This window comes from Ricinus communis, chromosome 10 (assembly GCF_019578655.1).
Source record: "Ricinus communis isolate WT05 ecotype wild-type chromosome 10, ASM1957865v1, whole genome shotgun sequence".
Lineage (NCBI taxonomy): Eukaryota > Viridiplantae > Streptophyta > Magnoliopsida > Malpighiales > Euphorbiaceae > Ricinus > Ricinus communis.
The window spans coordinates 10,735,414-10,760,331 of NC_063265.1; the positions used below are offsets into that span (position 1 = coordinate 10,735,414).

General features: G+C 33.9%; 4 protein-coding genes across 8 annotated transcripts; all 4 read right to left on the minus strand.

Moving 5' to 3' along the window:
• Positions 1-3,046: 3,046 nt before the first annotated feature.
• LOC8258622 (low-specificity L-threonine aldolase 1) lies at positions 3,047-9,607 on the minus strand. Of its 5 annotated transcripts, none has more exons than XM_048369594.1 (11): positions 9,486-9,607; positions 6,517-6,624; positions 5,500-5,947; positions 5,276-5,387; positions 4,667-4,717; positions 4,508-4,579; positions 4,287-4,419; positions 4,140-4,198; positions 3,870-3,970; positions 3,336-3,402; positions 3,047-3,255 (listed from the first exon to the last, which is right to left on the minus strand). In XM_048369594.1, exons 3-11 carry the CDS (start codon positions 5,940-5,942, stop codon positions 3,217-3,219), a joined length of 1,077 nt encoding a protein of 358 aa, XP_048225551.1. In that variant the 5' UTR covers positions 5,943-5,947; positions 6,517-6,624; positions 9,486-9,607; the 3' UTR covers positions 3,047-3,216. The 5 variants fall into 5 exon arrangements, with proteins under 5 accessions (XP_048225551.1, XP_025013630.1, XP_048225550.1 ...); XM_025157862.2 differs by lacking the exon at positions 9,486-9,607 and adding an exon at positions 7,351-7,437; XM_048369593.1 differs by lacking the exon at positions 9,486-9,607 and adding an exon at positions 7,189-7,211.
• A 199-nt stretch (positions 9,608-9,806) lies between these two features.
• Positions 9,807-16,043, minus strand: LOC8258621 (cell division cycle 5-like protein). Its single transcript, XM_002521927.4, has 4 exons — positions 15,470-16,043; positions 13,415-15,139; positions 12,038-12,319; positions 9,807-11,217 (listed from the first exon to the last, which is right to left on the minus strand). The coding sequence occupies exons 1-4, from the start codon at positions 15,644-15,646 to the stop codon at positions 10,252-10,254; spliced, it is 3,150 nt and encodes a 1,049-aa protein (XP_002521973.1). The 5' UTR covers positions 15,647-16,043; the 3' UTR covers positions 9,807-10,251.
• A 572-nt stretch (positions 16,044-16,615) lies between these two features.
• LOC8258687 lies at positions 16,616-21,212 on the minus strand. The gene is made up of 10 exons (XM_048369595.1): positions 20,948-21,212; positions 20,497-20,593; positions 20,271-20,375; positions 20,054-20,131; positions 19,518-19,573; positions 19,018-19,075; positions 18,490-18,615; positions 18,277-18,372; positions 17,290-17,361; positions 16,616-16,849 (listed from the first exon to the last, which is right to left on the minus strand). The coding sequence occupies exons 1-10, from the start codon at positions 21,052-21,054 to the stop codon at positions 16,787-16,789; spliced, it is 858 nt and encodes a 285-aa protein (XP_048225552.1). The 5' UTR covers positions 21,055-21,212; the 3' UTR covers positions 16,616-16,786.
• A 2,081-nt stretch (positions 21,213-23,293) lies between these two features.
• LOC8258619 (transcription factor MYB4) lies at positions 23,294-24,701 on the minus strand. The gene is made up of 3 exons (XM_015721041.3): positions 24,260-24,701; positions 24,031-24,160; positions 23,294-23,914 (listed from the first exon to the last, which is right to left on the minus strand). Exons 1-3 carry the CDS (start codon positions 24,390-24,392, stop codon positions 23,524-23,526), a joined length of 654 nt encoding a protein of 217 aa, XP_015576527.1. The 5' UTR covers positions 24,393-24,701; the 3' UTR covers positions 23,294-23,523.
• Positions 24,702-24,918: the final 217 nt, after the last annotated feature.

Below are 24,918 nucleotides of genomic sequence, written 5' to 3' on the forward strand. Positions count from 1 at the left end.
TTTCTAGAGTTGTGAGGTCTCAAATTCTAATTCAATGGAAATTAATTAATTAAAAAATTAGAATCAAAATAATTTAGATCCAAATAAAATTTGGCAAGAAAAAAAATGGAATCCTTATGCATCATTAGATTTGTGGCCCAAGACTGTAAAAGATATGCAGAATAAATTTAGTTAATAAGAAACCCCAATATTATATTGTCTATAAGCTTTCTTATATACTTAAGCAGTCTATTCTGACAACTTCAGAAATGATATACATGTATTTTTTATACAATAAATATGATACATATATATATATTTTATTATATGAGAAGATCAAAGCCATATATCCATTTCCATAATAACCTTTTCACATATTAGTAAATAAGAATATGTAAATAGTAAAATTGATTCTACAGGGCCCAGTAAAAGATTCACTAGTCAAAATAGTAAATAAAGTAAGAACTTGAAGACATTTTTTTTTTTCTTTTTTGAGAAAATTTGAAGATAAATTACAATTACAGCAAAAGGGAAAGAGGGTAAAAGAGAAAAAAAAAAAAAAAAGGGAAAAAGAAACACTGTTGGCAATATCTCCAATTAGCAGGAGGAGAAATGAAGGATGAAAAGTTCTAGGGTTTGTCAAATTCCAAAGATGAACATGTTAATGTGTTTCATGCTCTTCAGAATAGGACACAACTAAGACTCTTCTGGATTTTGGGTTAATTATTGATAATTGCGTTTGGGTTCTGATATATCATTTTAAGCTTTTGTTTTGTTAGGAAATCTGCCAATAAAGTGGTTCAAAGTCTGGCTAGAGCTTCTAATTCTATGTCAGGTTTATGGGTTAGTGGGTTGGTAGCCTTCCTAATCCTCCTTTTATTTTCGGTAATTGCTGCTGATGTTTAATAGAATTTGCTTTTATAAAGAAAATGATATGATTATTATAATAACTGATTAATACTGTTTAATTAGAAAAAGAAAAGGAAAACTATACATACATATATATTTAATATTTGCCTAGATAAGATAAGAGAACAAATATAAATGTTATAAAAAGGCAAGCCTACGTACTTCCATTTACAGTAACAAACAGACTCCCTGAATTTGGAATGAAAAAGCTATACAACAGTGGGAAGCTACCAATTTTTCAGCTGCTGGTACCAAGGAATTGGTCTGCTGCTGCATTTTAGGGTAAAATAGCAATGTGACATAAATGGGAAGCAATGAATTAGGGTTGCTCTATGTTCGGTTAAATTTATGCAATAAAATTAACTATTTTATGCCGTTGCAAAACTAAACCATTGTTTACTCAAGAGTTTTTTCTTGTTTGATTAAGCTCTGGAGTTCAACTTGAAATATTTTAAAAATTTGTTGGTGTTAGATTTTATTTCTATTACACTAATTTTCATAAGTTGGTATCCGTATATAATTATTTCATTTTTCAGCAGTAGTATATGCATCAGTTTCATGGCGATCCTTATTGTTGCTGCTGATACAAACTGCTGTATTTTCTTTCTCTGAAAGTCATTTGATTTGAAGTTTTGTTTTTCAGAAAACAAGAGAGAAAAGAAAAGAAAGACTGGGATGAATAGAGATACAAATGCAAGCAGATTGTGATCTAGCAAAGCTCCAAATATTTGATAGCATGTTTGAATTTTTGTCCAAAAACTTAATGTATGCATTAAGATTCTGGAGATAAAAGCAGTACTTTCTGATCAAGTACTGAGAACCAACCGACAGTCAAAATTTATTTTTGTACACTTCGATGTTATTCAGTTTTGAATATCTTGTCAAAAAAGTACTTATATTATTTTCTTCATTTTCCTCATGGCAATGGCATGCATGGGTTCTGCCTTTGGAGCTTGCAGGCCATTTTATACATATTTCTAAGATCATATAAATCAATTTCATCATCCTTCTATTTTGGGTACTTTTAATGTCTTCCTTCATTTTTTAATCTCTGATTATTAAGCAATGTCCTAGACTTTTTGTAATTTAGAGATCAACCATTTTCATAAATACCTGCCTACCCACCAATGAAAATTCAGATTATATTGCAAACGTATAGTAATACTAACAATTTAAGCATATTGATAAAATTAAACTGAAACCTACTACAAATTGAAAACCCTTTTGATGATATCATCAAAGGCAACAAAATTTAGGAACCTTCAGGGCAATTCTTTAGCTTAAATTTCAATAATTTAACATGTCCCCATTTCAGTTAATGAGAATCAAAACCATACCTGGCTAACAGCTACTTCTTTTGTTCATAGTGACATCCAAACACATAAAAAAAGAATGAATATATATTCCTATTAGCCTATTAAAGATCTTCAACCTTAAGTTTTAGGTGGACCAATTAATGAAGAGTATTATGTTATACACAATCATATAACTCCAAAATGCAATTTCAGTACAGTACCCAAAAGTTAGTGACTAGCAAAAGCCTGCTATATAATTCAGTGGGTGCACCTTACTTAATCTTTCCCACCACTCTTTTGACCGTACATGAAGCTAGATTTTGGACGTTTGTAAGAAACAGCAGCAGCATGTATTTACACTTGAATTTCTTTTCAGAAAAAGGATATTGATATTATTATCTTTTTATTGAATTATTTTATGTAAATTTCCAATGTTAATGGACCTGTTGTAGAGGGTTGAGAATCCAACTAAAAAAATAAAATGGGAGTTCCCTTATCTAGGCCCAAACAGAAACTCTATAAAATCCAGTGAAAGTCCCATAATTTTTAGGTGCGACTGCTGACCCAATTCTCAATGGTTACCAACATATTAAATCTTTTTCTTATGAGATATAACAAAAGAAAATATAGGGCCATGGTAGAAATCATATTTCCTTTAAGTCTACAATTCTCTGCAAATCCAGCTCAACATTAAATTGTTTCTTTCATATAACTTTTGAACCCATGACCATGGGGATAAAGGCCATCCCATTCCTTTTTCCACTCAAGATTACTTAGGATACCAATAGCTTATAGCCCATTGATCATAATTTTCTTGCAAGGTATTATGTGGCCTAGAAAATGGACAATATATTGGCAATTGCTTAATAAGAAGAAGATAACTACTAAATTTCAAACAATGTTTTTACACAAAAGTAACCCATTTAGCAGAATTGTGAAGGCATATTTTGGTTATCCACAAGGATAAAACACTTCTACTGCAAAGAAACTAAAATGATGTTATTAAAGAGGAATGGGAGGCATCTTCCTTCCATCAGTTGCCATTTTCTTCTTGCACCCCCGTTAAAGCTTGCTGCAATTTGAAGTCAGCAGTGTGAGTTACAATTTTGAGAAGGACAATCGAAAATGGAGATCAGGACAACAATGGTTTACCTGAAAGATAGATAAAGTGTACTGCACATCACTTGCTGAAATTTGGTGGTGGAGAACGATCCTAATACTAATACAAATGAAATAAAGAACACAAACACATTAGCTTGCTGTCTAGATAACCAATGCATTTGCTGATATAAACAAGATTCTGTTACAAAAAGGACTAATTCGGATATCATGCTGTCCGAAGAATCAAGATCTGAAGCACATAAACTCATTAAATAAAACGAATGCATAGAAAGTGCTCTAAATGCAACAGTCAGTTATATATGTATTATGTAACAAACATCCTGATTAAATCAGGACCAAGCCACCACCAAATAATTTTTGGATTTATCATTAAAGAAGTCTCCAAAGCAATAGTTGTAGAGAATTACATGTTTCAGAAGCATACCCCATTTGTATTAACCTCAGTATGAGCTTAATGAGATGATGTGAACAGTACACTGATAAGATTTACATCATTCTATAAAATATGCAAGAATATAGATGGAAAAGTTCATGGCGAATATGATGTTCAGGGATTGAACAGACCTGAATGGACCCTCTTTCATAACAAGCACACCGTGTTTCTCCAAGTATTTGCATAGCTTTTCTGCTGTAAATTTTGAGCCCTCTATTATGTCCAGGTATATCTAGTCAAATAGAAGAAGAAAAAAGAACTAACTGTCAACGACAAAGGGAAAAAGACTACTGAATTGTAAACCTTGCAGGGGGAGATAAGTGATTTAAATGCAGGATCTAGAGAAAAGGAAATGCAATGAGTAAAATTTGAACTGTGGTTACAGTAATAGATACACTTACAATATTGGTCTCTACCGTGGCAACATCCACGCTTAGTCCTTTAATCTGATTCAATCCCTCTGGAAAAAAAGAAAAAAACCCATATTTTGAAAAGAAATAGAGTAATCCTTTGCAATGCACGAGGAGCACAGGTACAATGGTGATAACCTGCCAGTGCCTTGGTTTTCTTGTGATCATTCTCGAGCTTTCCAGCATTCTCTTGTACAGCAACTAAAGCAGCAGCACAAAGGATACCGACCTGTCTCATCCCACCTCCTAATGTTTTCCTCAGTACTCTAGCCTAAAACAGCACAAAAACAGGAGTTTAAGGACCACATTCAATGAAGAGAAAGCCAACGTTCCTCCTCAGAGCTTATATTAGTTACTACCTTAGCAATAAAGCTTTCTGAACCAACAATTACTGATCCAACTGGAGCACCCAAACCTTTTGATAAGCAGACCTGGTTCAAAAATTTAAAAAGATATGTGAAGATATGCTAAACAAACTAAGAAAATAGCTGTCATTTGGTAACAGTTCTTTATCATACCGAAACTGAATCAGCAGCTTGAACAAGCCTATGAACCGGAACTCCAAGCGCCTATGAGGCAATGTTTTCCAATCAGATACTAAACCAATAGTAAAAGATACTTATGTTTCAATAGATATTCACCATTCTTTTTAAGAAACCAGTGGCACACATGTACCAGAAAGAAAAATATGGATCAATAATAAAATTATGTAGTAATACTAGCTGAGATTACTGGCAGATCCATCTGAATGTTTATTATGGCTCATATAACTTCCAAATGTGCAGCGTTCTATATTTAATCTCGTTCCTAGTTATGAATTTCTCAATCTGAATCTGATATCAATATAAGCACTCAGTTTTTCACATGGCCTCTCTGATGTCCCTAAGCACTGAGCTGATAATTTACATTGGACCTAGATCAAGTAGAAGTCATTATGCATGTCGTATGACACAGAATGTTGTATCAGGAAGATACCATGCATCTGCAACATTTTATTGCATTTTTATTCACAAACATATAACTTTTGGATCATCGGTTTCTTTAACTTCACCTGCATTTGACATCACATCACGCAATACAACTTCAGATAACCTCATAATTGAACACTCAAAATTTTTTTTACTCACAACTGCTGCATTGAAAATGCGAGCTCCATCAATGTGAAGCTTCAGGCCATGTTTCTTAGCTAATTCTCCAACTCTATCCGTGTATTCCACGGACAGGCATCTACCACCACAACTGTGTTAATCACAAAGCAAAATATATCACACATGAAGCATACAGAGTAGACTTCTATATAATTAATTATGTCAAAAATAAATTAGTGCAATATACACTGTCTAGTACTTACTTTGCATGTGAATTCTCCAAGCAGATTAGCCTAGTGGTTGGGTACACAAGCTCCCCTCTTGGATCTCTAATTGCAGCTTCAATTAAATCTATATCCATAGTTCCATCCTTGTTATTCTGCACTGTCCTTGGATGCACACCTCCAAGAGTTGAAATACCCCCGTTCTCAAAAATATGGATATGTGAATTGTGTCCAAGAATGACTTCGCTTCCCCTAATGTTGCAGTGCACTAGTACGCTAATAAGGTTACCCATGGTGCCTGATGGAACATAAAGAGCTGCTTCCTTGCCCATGATTTTTGCCATTTCAGTCTCTAAACGAAAGGCGCTTGGATCATAACCCAGAACATCATCATCAACCTCAGCATTTGCCATAGCTGCCCTCATTGCTTCAGTTGGCTTAGTGACAGTGTCAGACCGAAGATCAACCGTTCTCATCACCATTTTCGCTGAAAACAGTCCACCATTCAACAACAATCATTATTATTATCTTAAAAACTGTCTACAATCCAGACTTCTTATCTTCATTAATGATGCACTTCCAAAATGTGAAATCACGATTTAAAATAATTTTCTCTAGATTGGTTAACTTTCACAGTATTGTTTTTAACCATGTTTGGCTGATGGAAAAAAAAAAAGAAAAAGAAAAAAAAGCAACACAAAGGATCAACATTCTCTCTGATTAAAGTTAGAAGATAAAAAAACCACAAAACTGAGGGGCATGGTAATTTGAATCAAAGTACAATTTCATTCAATTTAGCCCCAATTCTTTTTCTCCATTTGACCACAAATTAAAAGAATCATTTATGTTGACCTTCAATTGAAATATGACTTGCCAGGCTCACATACTTGTCAGAATTTCTCTGGCCAAACAAAGCTCTCACCTAATTACAGTTACCAAAGTACAATAACATGATCCATCTTGAACTAATCTTAAGGAAATTCACGAAATTTTAGCTCAACCTAGTCCAGAATTGTATGTGTGTGCGTGTGTGTGTGCGAGAGAGAGATGGTTTACCTCTGCAAGCTCTTTCTCTACACCACTATAAACCAAAAAGTTGCACACCTTTGAGCTTGATTTCAAGAAAGTTTTCTCAATCAAAATGACTCCACGATTCCTTGTATTCTGCATACATGCAAGAGAAATTTTACAAACTTCAACAAAATTGCTTAAACTGCATGCTGAGGATCTAACTAAAACCACTAAAACATTAACTAACACCAAACAGAATTATCAACACAAGAACATAAGTTACACAATAAAAAACACACACACAACGCACAGCGGTTGATCATATCATAAGAACAAGAAACTTGTAGATTCTGAATTTAATCAAACCACCTTTTGGAACAAAAGAATCCAAGAATATCTATACAGATAAACTTAAAAGCACATAAAAGGAATCTGTTATTTTTAACCCAAACTTGACAGAGTCTTATAGCTCTAAGAAACCAACCAACCGCACAAGTCTTCTTAAAATATACTGGAAGAAAAATCCAAAAAAGAATAGCAAAATAACCTACCACTCAAATATCTTTAAAAAAGAAAGAAGACCCTCTGTTTCTCAGAGTTCACACTTCTAAATTATAATACCCTAATATATCGCTGATGAATTCTCAATTTCTTGAATGGTTTAAAGGTCTTCAAAATATTGCAGAAACAAGAAATAGAAAAAATACAAATAACCACCTAACTCAAACACTGCAGAAAAGGACATGGACAAACTCAAAAGTGTGTGCACAAGGAAGATAGGCCACTTGGTTATTGAAAATGCAGAGTCATGATGATCATGGCATGCAGTAAAGAACAAAACATAGAAAAAGTTAAAAAGAAAGGAATCACAAGAACAACCTGTGTGACAGTCACTTTAATTAGCAGTACTATCAAATGGTACCCACAGGTATGAGTTTAAAAACTTATCATTTGCATGTTTTGTGTTCTGTAGTGTTTGTTATATATACCTTTTCTTTGCTGGCGTTTCTCGTTTCGTATTCAGAAACAACTACTCATGACGCACCAAAATACACAATTTATCTTCAATTTGTTTTATTTTATTTTCTTGCCAAAATACCTTCAATCTATTAAAACATAAAAATTGTTCAAATAATATCATCAGTTTATTTATTATTCTTTCTCTGATATATTCTGATTAAATTTTCAATAAAAGCTATAATCTCAAAATATAAAACATTAAGTACATAGGATAGTATTTATATTCATTAATTAATATTAGTTTAAATTAATAATTAAGAGAGATAGGCTATAATTTAGGAAGGACATAAAAAAATAACAAACTATCATTTTGAGACAAATTGCTGTCGTTGGTGCACGGACCGAATATAGATAATGTTAACTAGTTTAATATTTTGATTTTTATATAATTTAATAGATATTCGAGTTTATTTTTTTAATATATAACGTGTGTCTTCGTTCAATATGTCTATATATATTATGTTGTTAAAAAATATTATTAAAAAATAAATTTAAATATATATTAAATTAAATTAAAAACTAAAAATATTTAAATATCAAATAAAATGAAATTTAAATATTTTTATTAAATTTGATAAAAAAATAAAAATATTAAATTGACTCATCCATGTATTTAGAAGAATAGAGGACGTTATGATTTTTGGTTGAGCTGTAAAAAAGGGAGTTAGGTATTATTAAAATGCAGGTTTAGTGGGCCAAACTTAATAAATCTTTTGGCGGCTTTGAATTTCCCAGTAGAAAATTGTGTTTTGGCTTTCCATTTCATTGGGAGAGTTTTAATGGACTTTCTCTACCTGCAGGAATTATTTAATGTATTTCCCTTTCCCATTTGTTGTTTCTATTTAAATACTTAATACATTGCATAATTCCAATGATGTGTTAATAGTTTCATATAGTTTGAGATTTTGAATTCATCCATTAATACTGTAAAGAGAAGGGTAAGAAGTTACTCTTTTTGAGTCAAGAGGGGCTTAAAAGATATAGAAATATTATAAATCTTAACATTTTTTATAAAAAAAAAAAACTAACATATATAAATAAAATTTATAGGAAATAAAGTTTTGAGAGGGTATTTATTTAGACCTTTAAGAGGATGTTTGGCCATTCTTTTATATTTAAGAGAAGAAGTTAAGAAGTTAATCCTTTCTTTTTTTTGGAACAGCTGCTTCTGTAGTCTTATTTGCAATCCATCAATTTTCATTTGATTATTACAGAGAAGTATTTTGGTGTATTCTAAAGAAAACAGATTATGAAAAATAAAAATGGAAAATGCACAGTTAAATATTTAATGAAAATAATGGTATAAATTGTTACTGTGAGAGTAACATACAGAGCAATTCACTATGAAGTCTCAAATTTATTACATTACAAGCCTGCATGAATTAAATGATTCTTTCCAGAATCAAGGATGGAGGAGAAAAGGAAGCTAAAGATGTTACACAACATAAATTAAAATTCTTGTGGAAAAGACATAAGCGGTCTGGCAAATCAAAAGAAAAAGAGAAAAAGGGGAAAAGTAGGCAAAGAAGGTCATCTTAAAGTCTAAACCCTTGCAAGAAATGATATGAAACCATTTACTGAAAATGACACAAAAATATTTTTGGAATCTTATGCTTTTGAAGATTCTATACAATGAAAATCCAATAATCTAGACAAAAGAGCCCCACTATCATTATCACTTACTCATGAGAGAAAATAGTATTTACAATAACTAATAGTGGCCTGATTTTAGTCCACTAGAGAGTGTTGTGTGTGTATAGAAGAACGAATTCCATTTGGGATTTTATCATCTTGTGTCTTGAAAGGACTAATCAAGAAGCTTACAAGAACCAAAATAAAAAGAAAAAAAAAGGTAAAGGACAAAAACTTTTACATAAATACACTTTTCTTTTTTGCTACATCAGAATTGAAAAGGAGAAACTTTTGAGAAGGGCAATAGAATCAGAGGAAAAATTAGAAAGAAATGCATGAAGAAAGTGACAAACACAACGTACCTGTATGGAACTAGTGGTTGGTAAGAGCTAAGCAGATAAGGTGAGAATGAGAGAGAGGGAGGCGGCTAGTTATAGTTATAGTGTTGGGAAGGTGGTGGATTGAGCTTATGCTTATCTTCTTCTTGTAGCAGTAGCAGAAACAAAGAAGAGAGGTTCGTTTTGGCTTCTGCTGCTTATTTTGGAATGATAACTTCCAACGTCGCTCTGACATGGCAGATATGTAACATCAAATTTCAATTTAACAAATATTTCATTGACATGTCTAATCAATAAGAAGTGATACTCGTACGTCTCTGAGTGAGCCCTGAGCAACATTAGCGGTTAAACTATTAATTTGCTGTAGATTATAGCATTTCACTTTAATTGAATAACATTAGTGAATTACAGCACACTACCTGAAGATCAAACATGACATAACAGTTCCTCAATCTAACAACAGTTGCACCGTACCGTACATTATGACCAGATTTTTTGTCACCTGGTCCCTTCTGGCATTTGTAAAAAGAACAAAACGATTGGCATACATGTCCCAGTCCTGGAAAAAATTACAGAATGGACAAATTATGGGAACGCTACCCAGAAGTCCCTGACTACCCACTGCAATAATTCCACAAAGGGACTCCCAATACAAACTCTTCATTCCCAGGCTCCAATGTTCCCGGAAGTTATTGTCACAAAAGTTCCAGAAGATTTTCCGGGACCTTCAAGCTTTCCTTTTTCACCTGTGTACATTCCACTTCTCCTCATTCATTCCAGCTGTCATCTGTTAAGAACTGACAATCTTCTCCTCGTCCTTTGTTAAGTTTGCCCTCTCATCTTCACCGCTGTCTCCTTGTTTGGCGTTGGCATCGTCTTGATTTGTTGCTTGTGTGACAATATTTTGGTCCTCAACAACTGCACCATCCTCGGTGCTAATGGCAATATCACCAGCATTCCCCTCAGTCAACAAACTTCCCTCTGCAACCACATCAGAAATATTTTCTGGGTTAATCGAGTTCTCAGCAGGATCTTCGACCTTGTTATTTGCATCAGACCCAGAGACATGACTATCAGACCGCTCATTGCTATTGTCTTGTAGGGGTGCTGTATGCCCTCCTTCTGCAGCAGAAGGTACATCATTAGATGAGCTGACATTTGTGTCCATGGGTGCGTGCTCTTTCTCTAAATGAGCATCTGTACCTCCTCCCACAGCAGAAGGCACATCATTAGATGAGCTGACATCTGTGTCCATGGGTGCATGCTCTTTCTCTAAATGGTTATCAATACCATGTTTTGGACTTGCATTAAAATGGCCCTGTGCAGCATTTGTTTGCAGCTCTGAGATTTCGACATTCGATGAATCAACTGGCATAGAACTCTCATGGTCATCGGAAGGCCTGGGCTCAGACGTGTTTGACTCTAGGATGGCAGCTTGCTTTGCTGCTGTCTCAGCCAACTCAAGTGCACGATTCTTTGCAGCAATTTCTTCCTCTTGCTTTGCTAGTGCTCTATATTCATCCATAAGATGTTGTATTCTTCCCAGCTCAGCCATAAGGTTTCCATACCGCCTTTGCAAAGTTTGTTCTAGCTCCTTCTGCTTCTGAACTTCCTCCCAGAGGCCATTGATCCTGTGTGATGCCGCTAATTGCTCTTGCTTCTGTAAAACTTGAAAGCACTCCAGTTCTGTTCCAGCAGTATCTATCTGCTTTAAGATTGAATCAAGTGGTGGCAAAAGTTGCCTTTCTGCCCGCATCTGAACATTTAAAATTCAATGCTTAGCAAATTCAAAATAATCATCTTCAGAAAACTCTTTCTAGTATGCAGGGCCCAAGCACAATCCAAACCAACAAGGAATAATATAAATTTAAAAAAAAAATGAAGAAGTATTGTTCAAGGAGAAATTGCACTAAATCTTTTCACAGGCCAATTATTGTTCAGTAAATTAAAAAACTTGAATTCTATATGGAACCCACATTGGAGGAAACGGTGCTAGAGACCTGCGATTCAACTCTTGTCAAAAGAACTAACATGTAAATCTCTTTTGATGCATTTCAATTACTATAGTTAACAGCATCAGCAGACAGCAACAGAAGAGAGTATACTAACACAGGTACTTACATATTTGAATGACAATGAAAAAATAATAAATAGAAGGGAGACTGCCATTGCATAATTAACATTAGAAACCAATAAAAAGATAACAAAGATAAGTAGTGTTGTCACTGTATGAGGATAAATTGTTTAAAAGGGGTCATAAGGAGATTCTGTAACTATAGAAACAGATAATTCAAGCCAAAAGACCTCACAATTTTTTCTTATAAGGAGAGAAGAAAGAAAACATAATGTCACACCTTTTATAAGCACGCAATACAAGGGCATGAAAACATTAGAAAAAAACAAAATGCAAGTCTTTTCGATACGCCATTTCAAAAACCACCAAGCTCAACAAGCAAATCTTAAGATGAAATGAGAAAATAACAACGATGTACGGAAATCATGAAAAATGAGAACCAAAGTAACCACAATAGACATATAGATAAACTCAATTCATGAATATATTCAGCGCAACATACCTGATAACCTTGTGTAAGAACATTAACCTTCTTCTCAAGGCGTAATGCCTTCTCTCTTTCAGCCTCTAACCTTGTTTTGACATTTTCAAATTCATTCTGTATGGCTGCTAGTTTCTCCACATTTCCAGCAACACTTGAGAGACCATAAGCATTCCGTGTAGGGAAGTACATGAGATCATTTAGACATGTTTTGTGTGCTTCAACAAATTCATCAAGAGATTCATTTTCATGCCCCATTGCTACACGGATATACTGAGCTTCTTCCTTTATAAAATTATCAGCCTGTCAAGACAAATCAAGTTATTCAACAGTAAGCAAACCACTGACATGCTTGCAAGATCTTGCATAATAGAATTATCGAGAACTAAGTAAAGAAGTGAAATTCACAAATTTCAGTCGAGAATTCTATTGATATATTGAAAAAAAAAAAGGGAGGACCTGTAAACTGATAGATCGGATGACATGGAGCATTTATACTGTTAATCAAAACAAGATCCAAGATGGAGAGGGAGATCATGCAACATACAAGTATAAGACTCAGCATATAAAGTTTCCACCACATTTGACTAGACAACAAAGTTGCTTGGTGGTTCGAGTACTTTCATTTACAGTCCTCAAGCAACCTTGCAATTCCAGAGACCAAAAAAAGAAAAAAGAATCTAACCTTAACCTAACCCGAATATTAGCCTCAATACAAGAACAGTCAAAACAAGCAACTTTGTTTTTGACAGAACCATTAAAACTTCTTTCTCTGACAATTCAAAGACAGAAGGAGGTAGTTGAGAATCTTCAACATCAACATAAGCAGCATCATACTAATTCTGAAGGGGGAAGGGACGCAAACCTTTTTAATTTAAGAACAGAGAACAAAAGGACCCAACTGCAAATTCTTCTCTAACTATTCTTCTAAGGGATAATTATAAACCACCCTCCCTTGAGGTTTACCCTATTATGCACTTGTTCAAACTGCAAATTCTTCTACTAACTAACGCCTTTCAATGAATTTCACACAACTAACTATAAATGACAAAAGAACTGAGCACTGACCATGAGTCACACTGTTCATGCTTCTAGGAAGAATAAATTATTCAAATCAGCCAAAAAATCACTTCTGATACTCGAAGCAGAAGTTCAAACAACTAATTTTTGTGTAATGCTGATATGCAGCTAAAATGCAATCCTCTTGCTGTCACAATCATGCATTCATGTTACTAACAGCCTACAAATAAAAAATGCTAAAGACGTGTAAAAATGCTAATAAAAACTCTTGATTTCAACAAGAAGCCAAGATCATAACTAAATTTCCTATATCATGACTATAAAAGCGGCAACAAAATGGCTAAGTGTGAGTTCAACAAGACAAAATAAAAGACGTACTTCTTTCATTTCATCTTCTTCAAAATCCTCTATCACAGGGATAGAAGCAGCAGATCCATTTGCAGAGCGCTTGGCACCTTTCTTTTTTTCCTTATTCAGCTTGTCATCTAGGGGATATTTTGCATTGTCATGCTCGAGCAGGGTAACCAGCTCCTTTCGTATCATTTCATCAGCCTGTTCAATTGATGTAGGAGGAACAAACGAACTCTTATCTCCATCGGCTCTCAACAAAGAATTTTTAATTAGCTCCAATGAAGCAGCAGGTGGCCTAGGGAGTTCCCTCTGCAGTACTTTCGATCTCTTCCTAAGCAATGCCTGTTGCCGAGCTTCTTCCTCAGCCTTTTCTCTGGCTATCCTATCCGACATATCCTCTTCAATCTTCTCCTCTGGTTCTTCATTATCTTCTGGAGGCGGCTGAATAACTATTTGGTATTCATTCTTGGGCTGTGGAAGATTAATAAGACCAGATCGCAAGTTCCTTCTTAAATCGGCTTTTCTTTGTTGCTCAAGTTTTGAGCTATCATGCATATCCATGTCTTCATTTATACGAAGTTCATCCCTGATAGGTGTTCCTTTTGGCGTCATGCCATAAGAGTACCCATCCCTTGCTGGTGTCATGCCAATTCTAGGAGTGAGACCAGCATCTCCAGGAGTTGCAGAAGGTGTGAGCATCGGATTTGGTGTTTGGATCTCTCTTTTTCTTGGGGTGACCCCAGAAAAATCTGAAGGGTGCAACTCTGGATTCTCTCCTCCCAGTAGTGGCGTCTGAGACTCTCTCAACCGTGCCAGGTTTTCTGCTTCCATCATAATTGCATCACCCTTACCAGCAGGAGTTCTTTGTGGAGTTCGCAATGGTGTCATTCCCTGTTGTGGAGTTTGGGCATAGTTTGCCAGAAGAGCACGAGTTGCACCACTCCCTTCCGTTAGTTCCTCACTCCCAGCAATAAGATCACTTGCATAACCCATCTTTGCAATTTCTTCCAATTCATGGTCTGAAATCTGTGGTGCAGGAAGCATTAGTTTTGATCTCTTCCGTACTGTTTCTGGATCATTCATCTTGTTTGCTTGTAGTATAGCAGAAGGAGCATCCTGCCTTTGAGCAATTTTATTCTTTGCAATGTCCTGCTTCCTCAACTGGGCCTCAATATCAACTCTTCTTTTCCCTTCAAGTTCTTCAATTGTAGTTGGGAACTTAGGCTGTTCCACAGAACTATCTTCATCAGCAACATCAAAAAAGCCAGGTGGCGGCCTTTTCTCAAAGGGAATTTCTGCATTATAGTCGATCCCCTTCCTCTTCCTTTTCCGTTGCCGAGTGTCAATACCAGCAGCTTTGAGTTCTCTCCTTTTCTGCAAGGAAGCAAGCCTCCTGGCCTCTTCAAGCTGTTTCTCTCTAGCTTTCCTTTTAGCCTTTTTCCCCCTAGTGTTGGCTAACCGAGCACGAGCCTCTGAAAGCATTTCCTTTTCATCTTCATCCATATCAACAGGATCAGGACGTGCAGGCTTTGATTCAGGGTTAGGATCAATTTCTCCAGGACGCAATTTTCTCGGGTCATCACCAGGTTCATAGTTGTCATCCTTAACACACGCAGCATCAAGAAGCTTCTCATATCGCTCGAGACACTGAGACGGAGTACGGCCAACAATTGGAGCAATAGTTCGCCATTGAGTTGGCATGAGCTTAGCAAGATGAAGCAATTTCTCATCCTCCTCTCTGGTCCACTCAGTCTACAAACATCACAGAACCAAAACCATCAATCTCCATATTTAAAACAGTTAGATATATACAGTTGACAGTGCCAATATTTTCAAGAAAAAAACAACAGCAACAAAATATAATATAATAAAATCTCCTTTGCTCAATATCACACTCAAGAGTCCTATTCTGGGCTGTCACTTGCCGATTTCATTAATTCATTATCAAAACTAGCGACTAGACAACAAAAACTCAGAAGGGTCATTCTCAATCAATAAACATAAAACCATAAGTAACGCCCTAGAACTATGCATTTCTAAAATATTGAAAAAGAAAAAAGAAGATAATAGTAAAAGAGATACCTTTTTAATGGAGGGGTCAAGCCACTCATACCAGCGAGCCTTACATTGTTTAGCAGACTTACGAACAAGAAGAGAAGAGATACGAGCCCATTGATTTTTTCCATATTTCATAACCGCCGCTTTCAGTATCTCATCCTCCGTGTTCTTCCACACTCCTCCTTTTATCATTATCCTCATCTTTCCCTCTTTTTTTTATTTCACTATCAAAAAGATCCAAAATCTAGGGTTATTGAGGGCTGAAGTTAAACAAGAAGCTCTCAATTCCAAAATCTTAGGTTCTTCTACTCTATTTCACTCAATTCGAAGCTATAACTGCAGCTGTAAACAGATATAGATTAAACGACAACGGAATCGCCGATGAGATTAAACAGCGCAGCAGCGTCTTAGCAATTTGGCTGGAAAAGACTGAAAAGAAACTTGGACAAGAGAGGGGGCTCTCACTGCTTTTGGGTTTTTCCAAACGGGTTTAAGATATAAAACCTAACTCCAATCTCGGGTTCATTCAAGTCAAACCCACCCGCCCGTTTAAGATTCCTACTTTTTGTATAAAACAAACATTTTCCCTCGCTCTCTCTGTTTTCTCTAAAAAGAAACTGATGAGGGGGTACTAAGCAATAAAAAACAAAAGGCTAAAAGAAATAAGATAAATTTAAGAATTCAGGATTTGTCCCAAGTTAAAATATGACGATCGTAATATCTATTATAATGGATGCGGTTCATTTTAATTAAAATATATTTATACATTATGATTGGTGCAATTCATTTTAATTAAGATATACTTGGTATAATATGATTGGAGTAGTTTGCTTTGATTAAAAGCCTTAATTCTAATCACTATATACTCGAAATGAGATAATTAACAGATGTAAATTCTGCATGTCCGAGATTAACTTCACTTTTGCCTTTGAGGTTTAATAAAAACTATACCATTCATGATTTTGTGGAACTTACTTAAGGATGCAACTTAAGAATAAGCATGCACATGCTTCTGTAGCACTGGCCACTGGGTTAGAATCAATGTCTGAAACTGGATTTGGGATGAACACCTTACTCCTTGCAGGGATGAAATAAACTTTGAAAAACTTCTCCTAGGCAAAGTGATAGAGCACACAGATGGTGAAAATTACTTGAGCCGAGTCGGAGAAGTAACAATCGAAAAGCAGATTGAATTTTAGCAAAATTTCGTTTCCTATTTATTGTGTGTTTTCCTACAGAGTTTCTCAATCAATATATTTGACAGCTGAATAAACTTGAACTAAAAACACTCCTCCACAAAAACTACACTGTAACTGCCCCTCTATCTCTTCAATCAATTTATTATCGATAATATGATCCCAAAATGTAGAGGATGACAGCTGAGGAAGTTGTGACTATCAGTTCCTGCAGATGAAAACATGTTAATAGGGTTAATACAATGAACACCACTAGATAGAAAAGCATAGACAGTCGAGCATCATGTTTTGTGTATATGGATCAGTAGTTTATCCAAATGGGATGATTACTGGCAGTTTAGTGGCTTACCAGGAGATTAAGTGGTAGCCTATTTCAAATAACATAACCATATACATTGAAGTGGAAAACTACTTCCAAAAGCAATCATGAAAGTCTATTAAATAGACAGACCAAATATTCAAGTTGTACCAAAGAAAATTTGTTCGTAACCGTAGATAAACAGTCGCCAGTCCCTAATCACAAGCTTTCATGCCAGTCCTAATCCTCATTGACTTACATATTATATAAATAAATCAATCCATAACTTCTTCAGATTTAAACATAATCTTCAAAGTCTGTTGTTCGCAATAATAGAACAAATCCATTACCTGATTATTGAATAGGAAAACAGGTATATAACTGCCAATGAACTCTATCAAATTCAAAATACCAGTGTATGCCTGCAACATATAATCCAAAGGATACCATCAGTAAGGACACAGACAAGAATCGCCAAGTACAGAATCAGAGCACTTATAATGATTAAGAACACAGGAAAAGCACCAGTTTAAATTGGCACAAGCTAACTTATTTATCATAGGGCATCATCAGATTTGAGAATAAATTGGATGAAGGCAATTTAGGTAGACCAAGATAAATTGATTCCCCTTGGATACAAAAGCTTGCCAATGCCTATTAATATAAGCTCATCATCCATCTAACATAAAAGTTCATCATGCAGATAAAGTGGAAGTTAAATATTATATAAGTACGCATGAAAAACAAATGGTAATTTTAGCAAATTTCTTTAAACCATTTGAAAGATGAAAAAATGAAGTAAATATTCCAATTATGCAGCAGACCAAAAGCAATTCAAATAGGGTTTGCCTATCTTGATGAGATATAATAGTTCATAGTAAGTAGATTAAGTCCGCTTTTTTAGGGGCAGAAATACATTGTGTCTTTATTCACAGAAAACTCTCAGCAGTTTATGAGTTTTCAGCAAAATTTTGTTTCATTTTTAAAATAATTATGGTAATACACCTGCAACGAAACAATATAGTATATTATTTGATAAAAAAAATAATATGTTAACTTTAGCCTCATTTTCTAGAAAATTTGGCCTCCTCAGAAGCTCTAGGTCTCCCCCTGCTTGCTTGTAATGACACTATATTGTAAAACATGAATAATTCTTTTTCCTCCCCATGCTATTCTATAACAAACATTCTGATAGCCCAAAACAATACTTTAAATTTTAAGAACTAAAGATGAAGTCTAGGCGCATAATAATAGGACCAATCAGATAAGCTTCGGACCTGGTAGTCTATTAGCATTCTATTCCAAGATATACCAAGTTGGAAAAATGGCAAGCATACCAGAGACGCAAAAGCAATACAGCCAAAAACTAGTGCAAGAGAACGAAGTAGACGCTTTCCCATTCGCAGTGCCCGCCCATCATCTTCACCATCTTCCTGCAGGCAAGATCATCTCCAACAGTTCAAGGATCAAACATGGAATTAGAGTATGTAAAACTTGTTAAGGCACTTCCATGTCTCGTTAGATTGAAAAAGGTTGTAAGTTTCACTTACTGTAAAAGTTGGAGATACTGAAGGTTCAAAGGACTTTAACTTCTCAAAGATTCGATATACAAATGCAAAAGCCAAAAATTGCAAAGGTTTATAATCAGCATTTCTTTTGATAAGAATCCAAGCTACCTGCAGAAAGACAAGGGCAGGATGAGGATGATTATCTGCTATAGAATAAAACTGATCCCTGGGTCTGAAATATCCATTTTTAAGTTAAGGCAGTAGAGAAGCATGCTACCACTAAAAAAGGTTCTAATCCATTAAGCAGAAAATGGCAAACTAGCATCTGTATCAGAACATCAAATAAGATATGAAGCTCTACTTGTCACTTCAATCATTTAACTACCTCGGCCCTGTATAAATTACAATTATGGGCAATACCACCATGTAAGAGATTGAAATTTTTGTGGCCATTTTCTTTGAAAATGTATATAATCTTGAGGGATGCAGAAAACACCAAGTACGCCACAAAATTCCAGTAATATTGCAGACAGCAAACACACAGGATGGGCTCAAAGTTGGGATGCTTACAAATGCAGCAGATATTGCCAAGTTGATGCGCATATCTTGGACACTGGACTTGGCAAACCTGAAAACATATTGGAAATAAAGATAAGGGCATATAGTAGTACAAAGAAATTATAGAATGCTACTTAAGAAGTCACAATGTAATACATAGCGGAAAAAGATCAGAGTTAAGTTTTTTGATGACTAAATAAACATGGAGCTCAGGATACCAACTTCAAATCAAAAGAAAACAGCACACACAAAATATTCTCCCAATAAGTTCATCCATAATGATGAGCAAAACTCTTTCCATTATTTCACTAACAAGTAAACGCCACCCTCTCCATGCAGCCATGGTGAGTAAACCAGTTTGCTCTAGGTAACTACAATCGCCAATTTAATCAATTTCACCATCAGGTTTTATCCACAATGATATCAGGAATCAGAAACTACATATACATAAAAAAAAAGGAGGTAAATATTTATTATATGTGCAGAAAATCTTCTCATAGAAATTGTAAGACCTTGGTCCCCATGGTACAATTGGCTGCTTATCAGCATATTTTATGTCCTTTGAAACCTGCATTTTTACAAAGAGGTGCAAGGATAATCACTAAGCGATAAATATTGAAATTTTGGATTTCAGAATAACAACAACACATCTCTAATAAGAAAGCGTTTAAAATTTCTAAGAGAACTGTCAGAAGAATTATGCACAAATTTATTGAGTAAAATAATCCCTTTTTCTAAGCTTTAGAGGACAAACACATAGCATTATCAGCACTAAAATAAAATCCTCTGCGGAGTTTCAAATTAGGTATTTTAGTGACATAGATTTTCCTTTTGTGCTAATCAACGAAATACCAATTAAGCAAAAAAAATTTGATAAACAATAATATAAAAGCACCATTGCTATTAGGCCATCATTCTAGTTACTAAGTTTTAAGGTTAAGCACCCAGCTAAGAATCAAACTATAGACCACTTTTGACATCAAGTGATTTATCACCCATCAGCTCAAGAAAGTTAACATAATAACAATTGAAAAATCCAAGATCATACCTTAAATGAGCCATACGCCATACCCTTCTTCCGACTAGTTAATTGTGACATCATCAGTTTATCATATGCCTTCTCAAGCTGGAAGTGACACAGATATACCACAACATCCACAAAGTAAATTTTGAATAAACCACACAAGCACAAATAAAGGAAAAAAGTTATAAACAGGAAATTGTCTTCATATCAAGAGAGAGTTAGAGATTAGCAAGATACCCACCCGAGCAGTAGTTGCTTCATCACCTATCATCTCAGCTTCTTTGCGCTTTTTTGTATATTTTGCCTTGACCACGTCAAACCCCTCGATGGAGCTCACACCAAGGACCTGAAATACCCTAAAATAATTCAAAAAAGAAAAAGGAGGAAAAAGTATAACCATATACTAGTGAAAAAAGAATTTACAACTATAAAGTCCCCAGGGTAAACCAAGAATCATCCAATGTAACCTCATAGGGGTTTAGGTCGCTGTCTGGACTGGAGCTTCCTGCTGCAGATGCAGCAGCACAAACCAGCTTTTTATTCTCCGGAGATGTCCTCAAAAATCTGAAAAAGTTCAGCAGATTGCCTCTAGAGTCATATTCTTCAAATGCAATTTAATCAAGACCCTCGAAGAAGTTTCTACAATACAGTAATAACTTAAGGTCTTGCTCTATCTAAATCTACACATATTCGATACTTAAATTTTAATATTGATATTATCCAAAAAAGATAAAAGTAACTAATATTGACTTGCAAGTTCTTGAGTAATGGAATATAAATCAATTCCATAGAAGTTAATCTAAGAATCGTCACTGCATAAATTAAGCTTCACTACATGAACAGGGCTTGTTAAGAAGTGTCAAAAAGACATAAGAAATTCAATGCAGAATTTAAAGTTTTCCAAAAAGACTAATTTACCTGACAAAGGGAGGTGGTAATACTGAAAGCGAACGCTTGAGATTCGAATTCCTCAACGCAAGTTGAGGTTTAGGGCAATTCAAGATATTTGAGATGGCCAAAGCCATTGCTTTGACTGTGTGCGACTATTTGGAAAGGTAATTAGCACGGAATTTGAGTTTAGGGTTCTTGGAAGGGTTCTGATGATATCCGTCGTGTCTAATTCCGAAATTCAAGTCCGGGGAATCCAATTACCGGGAAATTCTTTTTCTCTTTTAATTTTCTTTTATAATATTTTAGAAGGTAACTTATATATATTTATTTATGTGTATAATTTTTTATGTATAAAATTATTATTTTAATAATATATATTTATTTTTAACAAGTAAAATTTAAATTTATTAGTAATTTTATTTTTTATTAATTTATTAACTAATATGTTATACTCTTAATTAAAGATATATTTTAATTTTAAAAATATATATTAATAATAAATTAATTATTTAATTAGCAGTAATTATTTTTAATTAAATATAATTATTTTAATATTATATTAATTAATTTTTTAATTTTTAATTAAAATTATGTTAATAACTAATTTATATATTATTTTTAAATTATTATAAATTAATATTAAATATTAAATAAATAATTAAATTATATTTATAAATTTAGTTTTATAATTAAAATAATAATAATAATAACAAAACGTAAATATGAAAATATGCAACCCTGAATATAACAAGAGTGATATGTCAAATATTAAATTATACCAACTCCCAAGTCACGTGTCACTTTTTTCAGTCCATGTCGGCTCATCGTGTTAGGTGGCAGATTGAACGTTTCATGTTTCGACATGTGTTAAACTTGGAGATGACATGTTATCATGTTTGTCACATGTAGGCATCTTTATTTATTTTTTGAAGGGAGGTGCAGTGATTCATTTTATATTACTCTGTTTTCAGTGAAAGTTAATGATAAACTAAAATTACTTTCTAAAACATAATTAACTCCAACAATAGTTCAATAAATTATCAAAATCCCTACTAACTCTTTTTCTCTTTATCAGCATAATATCATCATTCTTTTCAATTTATTTTAATGTAATGCACGAAAGATAATTTCAAAATAATTGATTTTAATTGTATTTAGCTAAATAATTATTTTATAGAAAAATAAAATTGATTGCATTCCAATTTTATAGTGAGAAAGAATTTATAACTTATAGTAACAAATTAAAATCTAATTCATTATCTCTTTTAGTTTTATAACTATAATTAAAAATTAAAATCTTAATTATTTTTTTTTCTTTTCCTTTAGACCTATTCAATATTAAGCACACCAAATTTGATACAACTTAAAATTTTTAAGTTTAAGCTCAAGGTATATTCAGCTCGGACCAGCTGTATGAGTTTAAAATTTTAATCAAATCCGATTGTCATAAAAAATATTTAAAAATAATTATCTTATAACTTTTGAGCTGAATTTTATTAGATGAGTCTAAAAAATTAGATCCATCCGATAAGTAATTAAACTTTTTTAGAATTTAAGCCCAAAAGAACCTAAAGCAAGAATACATATCTAAATTCGAAAATTTTTTAATATTTTGAACGCATAGGATTATTTTTTTTTTTATATACTATGCATGAGTGATGGATAATTCAAAGAGAAGGGAATGAAATGGATGAAGAATGAGTTATCATTATGTTTAACTATTTATTTAGTTTTTTAAGAATTCTCCTTCCTTCCATTTGAGAAATATGAAATTAATTACACACTAATTTAGAGTGTAGAAATTCTCAATTAACATAAAATAATTAAAATATATATATAAAGTCTTTTTATCCTTTTATTTTAATAATAACAAAAATGATAACTCTCTTATATAAATTGTAAGTTTTCTTTCATTATGTATATTTTTATGCATTTTATTGTAAATATTATAATTAATTAAAATTTGTAAAGTTTGTATGTATTTTATTATGCAATGATATATTTCTTTTGAAGTTTATACATCAACTTGGGGATTTTCTGTCTCTTAATAATTATTATTTTATTTTCCTCTCTCATTCAAACAAATTTTAGATATTTTATATAACCAAACATTTTTCTCAATTTCCTTTAACTCTCTTTCCTTCCATTTAAGTGACATTTCCTTTCCCTCCCCTCTATATTTCAGAAGAAGGAAATTCTCAAAGAGCACCAAAATTCGCGTGGCCTAATGGAAAAGGCGCTCCCCTCCAGAGCGGGAGATTGTGGGTTCGAGTCCCATCGTGAATGCCCAGCCATTCCAGCAAATTATGGAAGGAATATAATATATTTGTATAGCAACTTTTTACCAAGAGTTGCAGGCAAAGGCCAGATAAATTAATCCGTCATTATCAAGCGATTTTATTTTTTCTTTCCTCAGTGAAATCTGCATATCCCCTTGCAATAAACAGATGCAAAGTAACCAGGCTACTACATTCATTAAATCCCAGTGATGAAGAATTTAAAACTAATGACACTATCCCAAGGCATTATTTTGTATACATTATTGTGAACAGAAAAGAGACATATATAATTACAAAGGAAAAGAAAAATCACTAACCCCCAAATTAATTTCCATGCATTTCTCTGGAGTTTCCTGCTTTGATGAAGAGGTCATACCAATAATCCATGTCGTTTACAGCACTAAAACCATTGATTGCTGCTTCCACTGTTGTTGCCCTTGAGCCCAGCAGTTCTTGAGATGGCTCTTGTGGGGAAACTAGTGCATGGTCATGTGGATGATCCTTTGTCTGATGGGTGCAAAAAGTTACAGGGTGTAATGATCTTGCATTCTCAATAATTTCCCTTTTTGATGTTCTGGTGCAGTGGTCGTTAGAGCTACTTGTGCTTGGGGTAGGAAAACTCTCTTGAGATAGTTTCTTCTTTATGTGGGTGTGCCAGTAATTCTTGATCTCATTGTCTGTTCTTCCTGGTAATTTTGCAGCAATCGCAGACCATCTTGGGAGCCAATTTACAAAAGGTATTAATTATTTAAGACATCACCAGTGGTCTTAAAGCAAGAAATGAAAAATGAAGAAAAGAAACGGAACAGCTAAAATCACATATATGCATACCTATTTCCAAGAAGCTGATGTAGTTTAATGATAGTTTCTTCTTCTTCACTGCTGAAGTTTCCTCGTTTAATATCTGGCCTCAGGTAGTTTATCCATCTAAGCCTGCAACTCTTTCCACACCTTAATATACCTAAATGGATAGAGGAGCAGTTTCAAGTTTGTATTTTCCCAAGAAATTCTAGTGTAGTGTTTCAACAGAAAATTAATCACCCACGTTTCTGTGTGTTACCTGCTTGCTTGGGCAGTGCTCGCCAGTTGCTATGGCCATACCGTTGAATGTAAGAAACCAAGATTTGATCTTCTTCAGGCGTCCATGGTCCCTTCTTCAAACCCATCTTTTCACAGCAAGGTATCCTCGCCATTTTTTGATCTCTCTCTGTTTCTATTTTCTTCAAATTGCTAAAAGCTTTCCTCTTAACGTTCAAGGAAACGGTCCAACAATTGCATGGTTTTCAAAAGTAAAGCCTACCCTTTTCGTTTTTCTCTCTTGTCTTTCTATTTAATTACTAATTGGTGCCTTAGTGATCTTTGATCACTAGAAATGGACAGTCGATGAACTCTTCAACTCTCTCACCTTGCTTGATCTTAAAGTATGTGACGATATCCTGTTGTCACACTTAATTTTCAATATCTTTTCATTAGCTATTGTTAGACTAATGACCAATTAGATACTACACAGTTGATTCTTCCAAAAATCAAAAGTAATTAACCACTATTCTCCTAAAGGCTCCTAATAAATAGATTTTGAAAAATTATCATTTAAATAATATTCCCTCCATTCCAAAAAAATAATTCATTTTCAATTTTTATACAGATTAAAGGATATAAACTCTTTTAGTTAATCCACTATTTCTCTAACATACCTTATTAAACTTTTTATAGAAACTA

What these genes read in the sequence shown, in the direction of transcription:
- LOC8258622 (XM_048369594.1), bottom strand. Translation starts at nt 5,942, where the DNA reads ATGGTGATGAGAACGGTTGATCTTCGGTCTGACACTGTCACTAAGCCA. An exon ending in AAGCTGCTGATTCAGTTTCG is followed by an intron (nt 4,580 to 4,666) that starts GTATGATAAAGA and finishes TTTTTGAACCAG; the next exon opens with GTCTGCTTATCAAAAGGTTT. An exon ending in ATGAAAGAGGGTCCATTCAG is followed by an intron (nt 3,403 to 3,869) that starts GTCTGTTCAATC and finishes CATTTGTATTAG; the next exon opens with TATTAGGATCGTTCTCCACC.
- LOC8258621 (XM_002521927.4), bottom strand. Translation starts at nt 15,646, where the DNA reads ATGAGGATAATGATAAAAGGAGGAGTGTGGAAGAACACGGAGGATGAG. An exon ending in AAGAAGATGAAATGAAAGAA is followed by an intron (nt 12,320 to 13,414) that starts GTACGTCTTTTA and finishes TTGTCTTGACAG; the next exon opens with GCTGATAATTTTATAAAGGA. An exon ending in TTCTTACACAAGGTTATCAG is followed by an intron (nt 11,218 to 12,037) that starts GTATGTTGCGCT and finishes TTAAATGTTCAG; the next exon opens with ATGCGGGCAGAAAGGCAACT.
- LOC8258687 (XM_048369595.1), bottom strand. Translation starts at nt 21,054, where the DNA reads ATGGCTTTGGCCATCTCAAATATCTTGAATTGCCCTAAACCTCAACTT. An exon ending in TTACCACCTCCCTTTGTCAG is followed by an intron (nt 20,594 to 20,947) that starts GTAAATTAGTCT and finishes GAACTTTTTCAG; the next exon opens with ATTTTTGAGGACATCTCCGG. An exon ending in GTATTGCTTTTGCGTCTCTG is followed by an intron (nt 17,362 to 18,276) that starts GTATGCTTGCCA and finishes TATATGTTGCAG; the next exon opens with GCATACACTGGTATTTTGAA.
- LOC8258619 (XM_015721041.3), bottom strand. Translation starts at nt 24,392, where the DNA reads ATGGCGAGGATACCTTGCTGTGAAAAGATGGGTTTGAAGAAGGGACCA. An exon ending in AGCACTGCCCAAGCAAGCAG is followed by an intron (nt 24,161 to 24,259) that starts GTAACACACAGA and finishes CTATCCATTTAG; the next exon opens with GTATATTAAGGTGTGGAAAG. An exon ending in CATCAGCTTCTTGGAAATAG is followed by an intron (nt 23,915 to 24,030) that starts GTATGCATATAT and finishes TTGGCTCCCAAG; the next exon opens with ATGGTCTGCGATTGCTGCAA.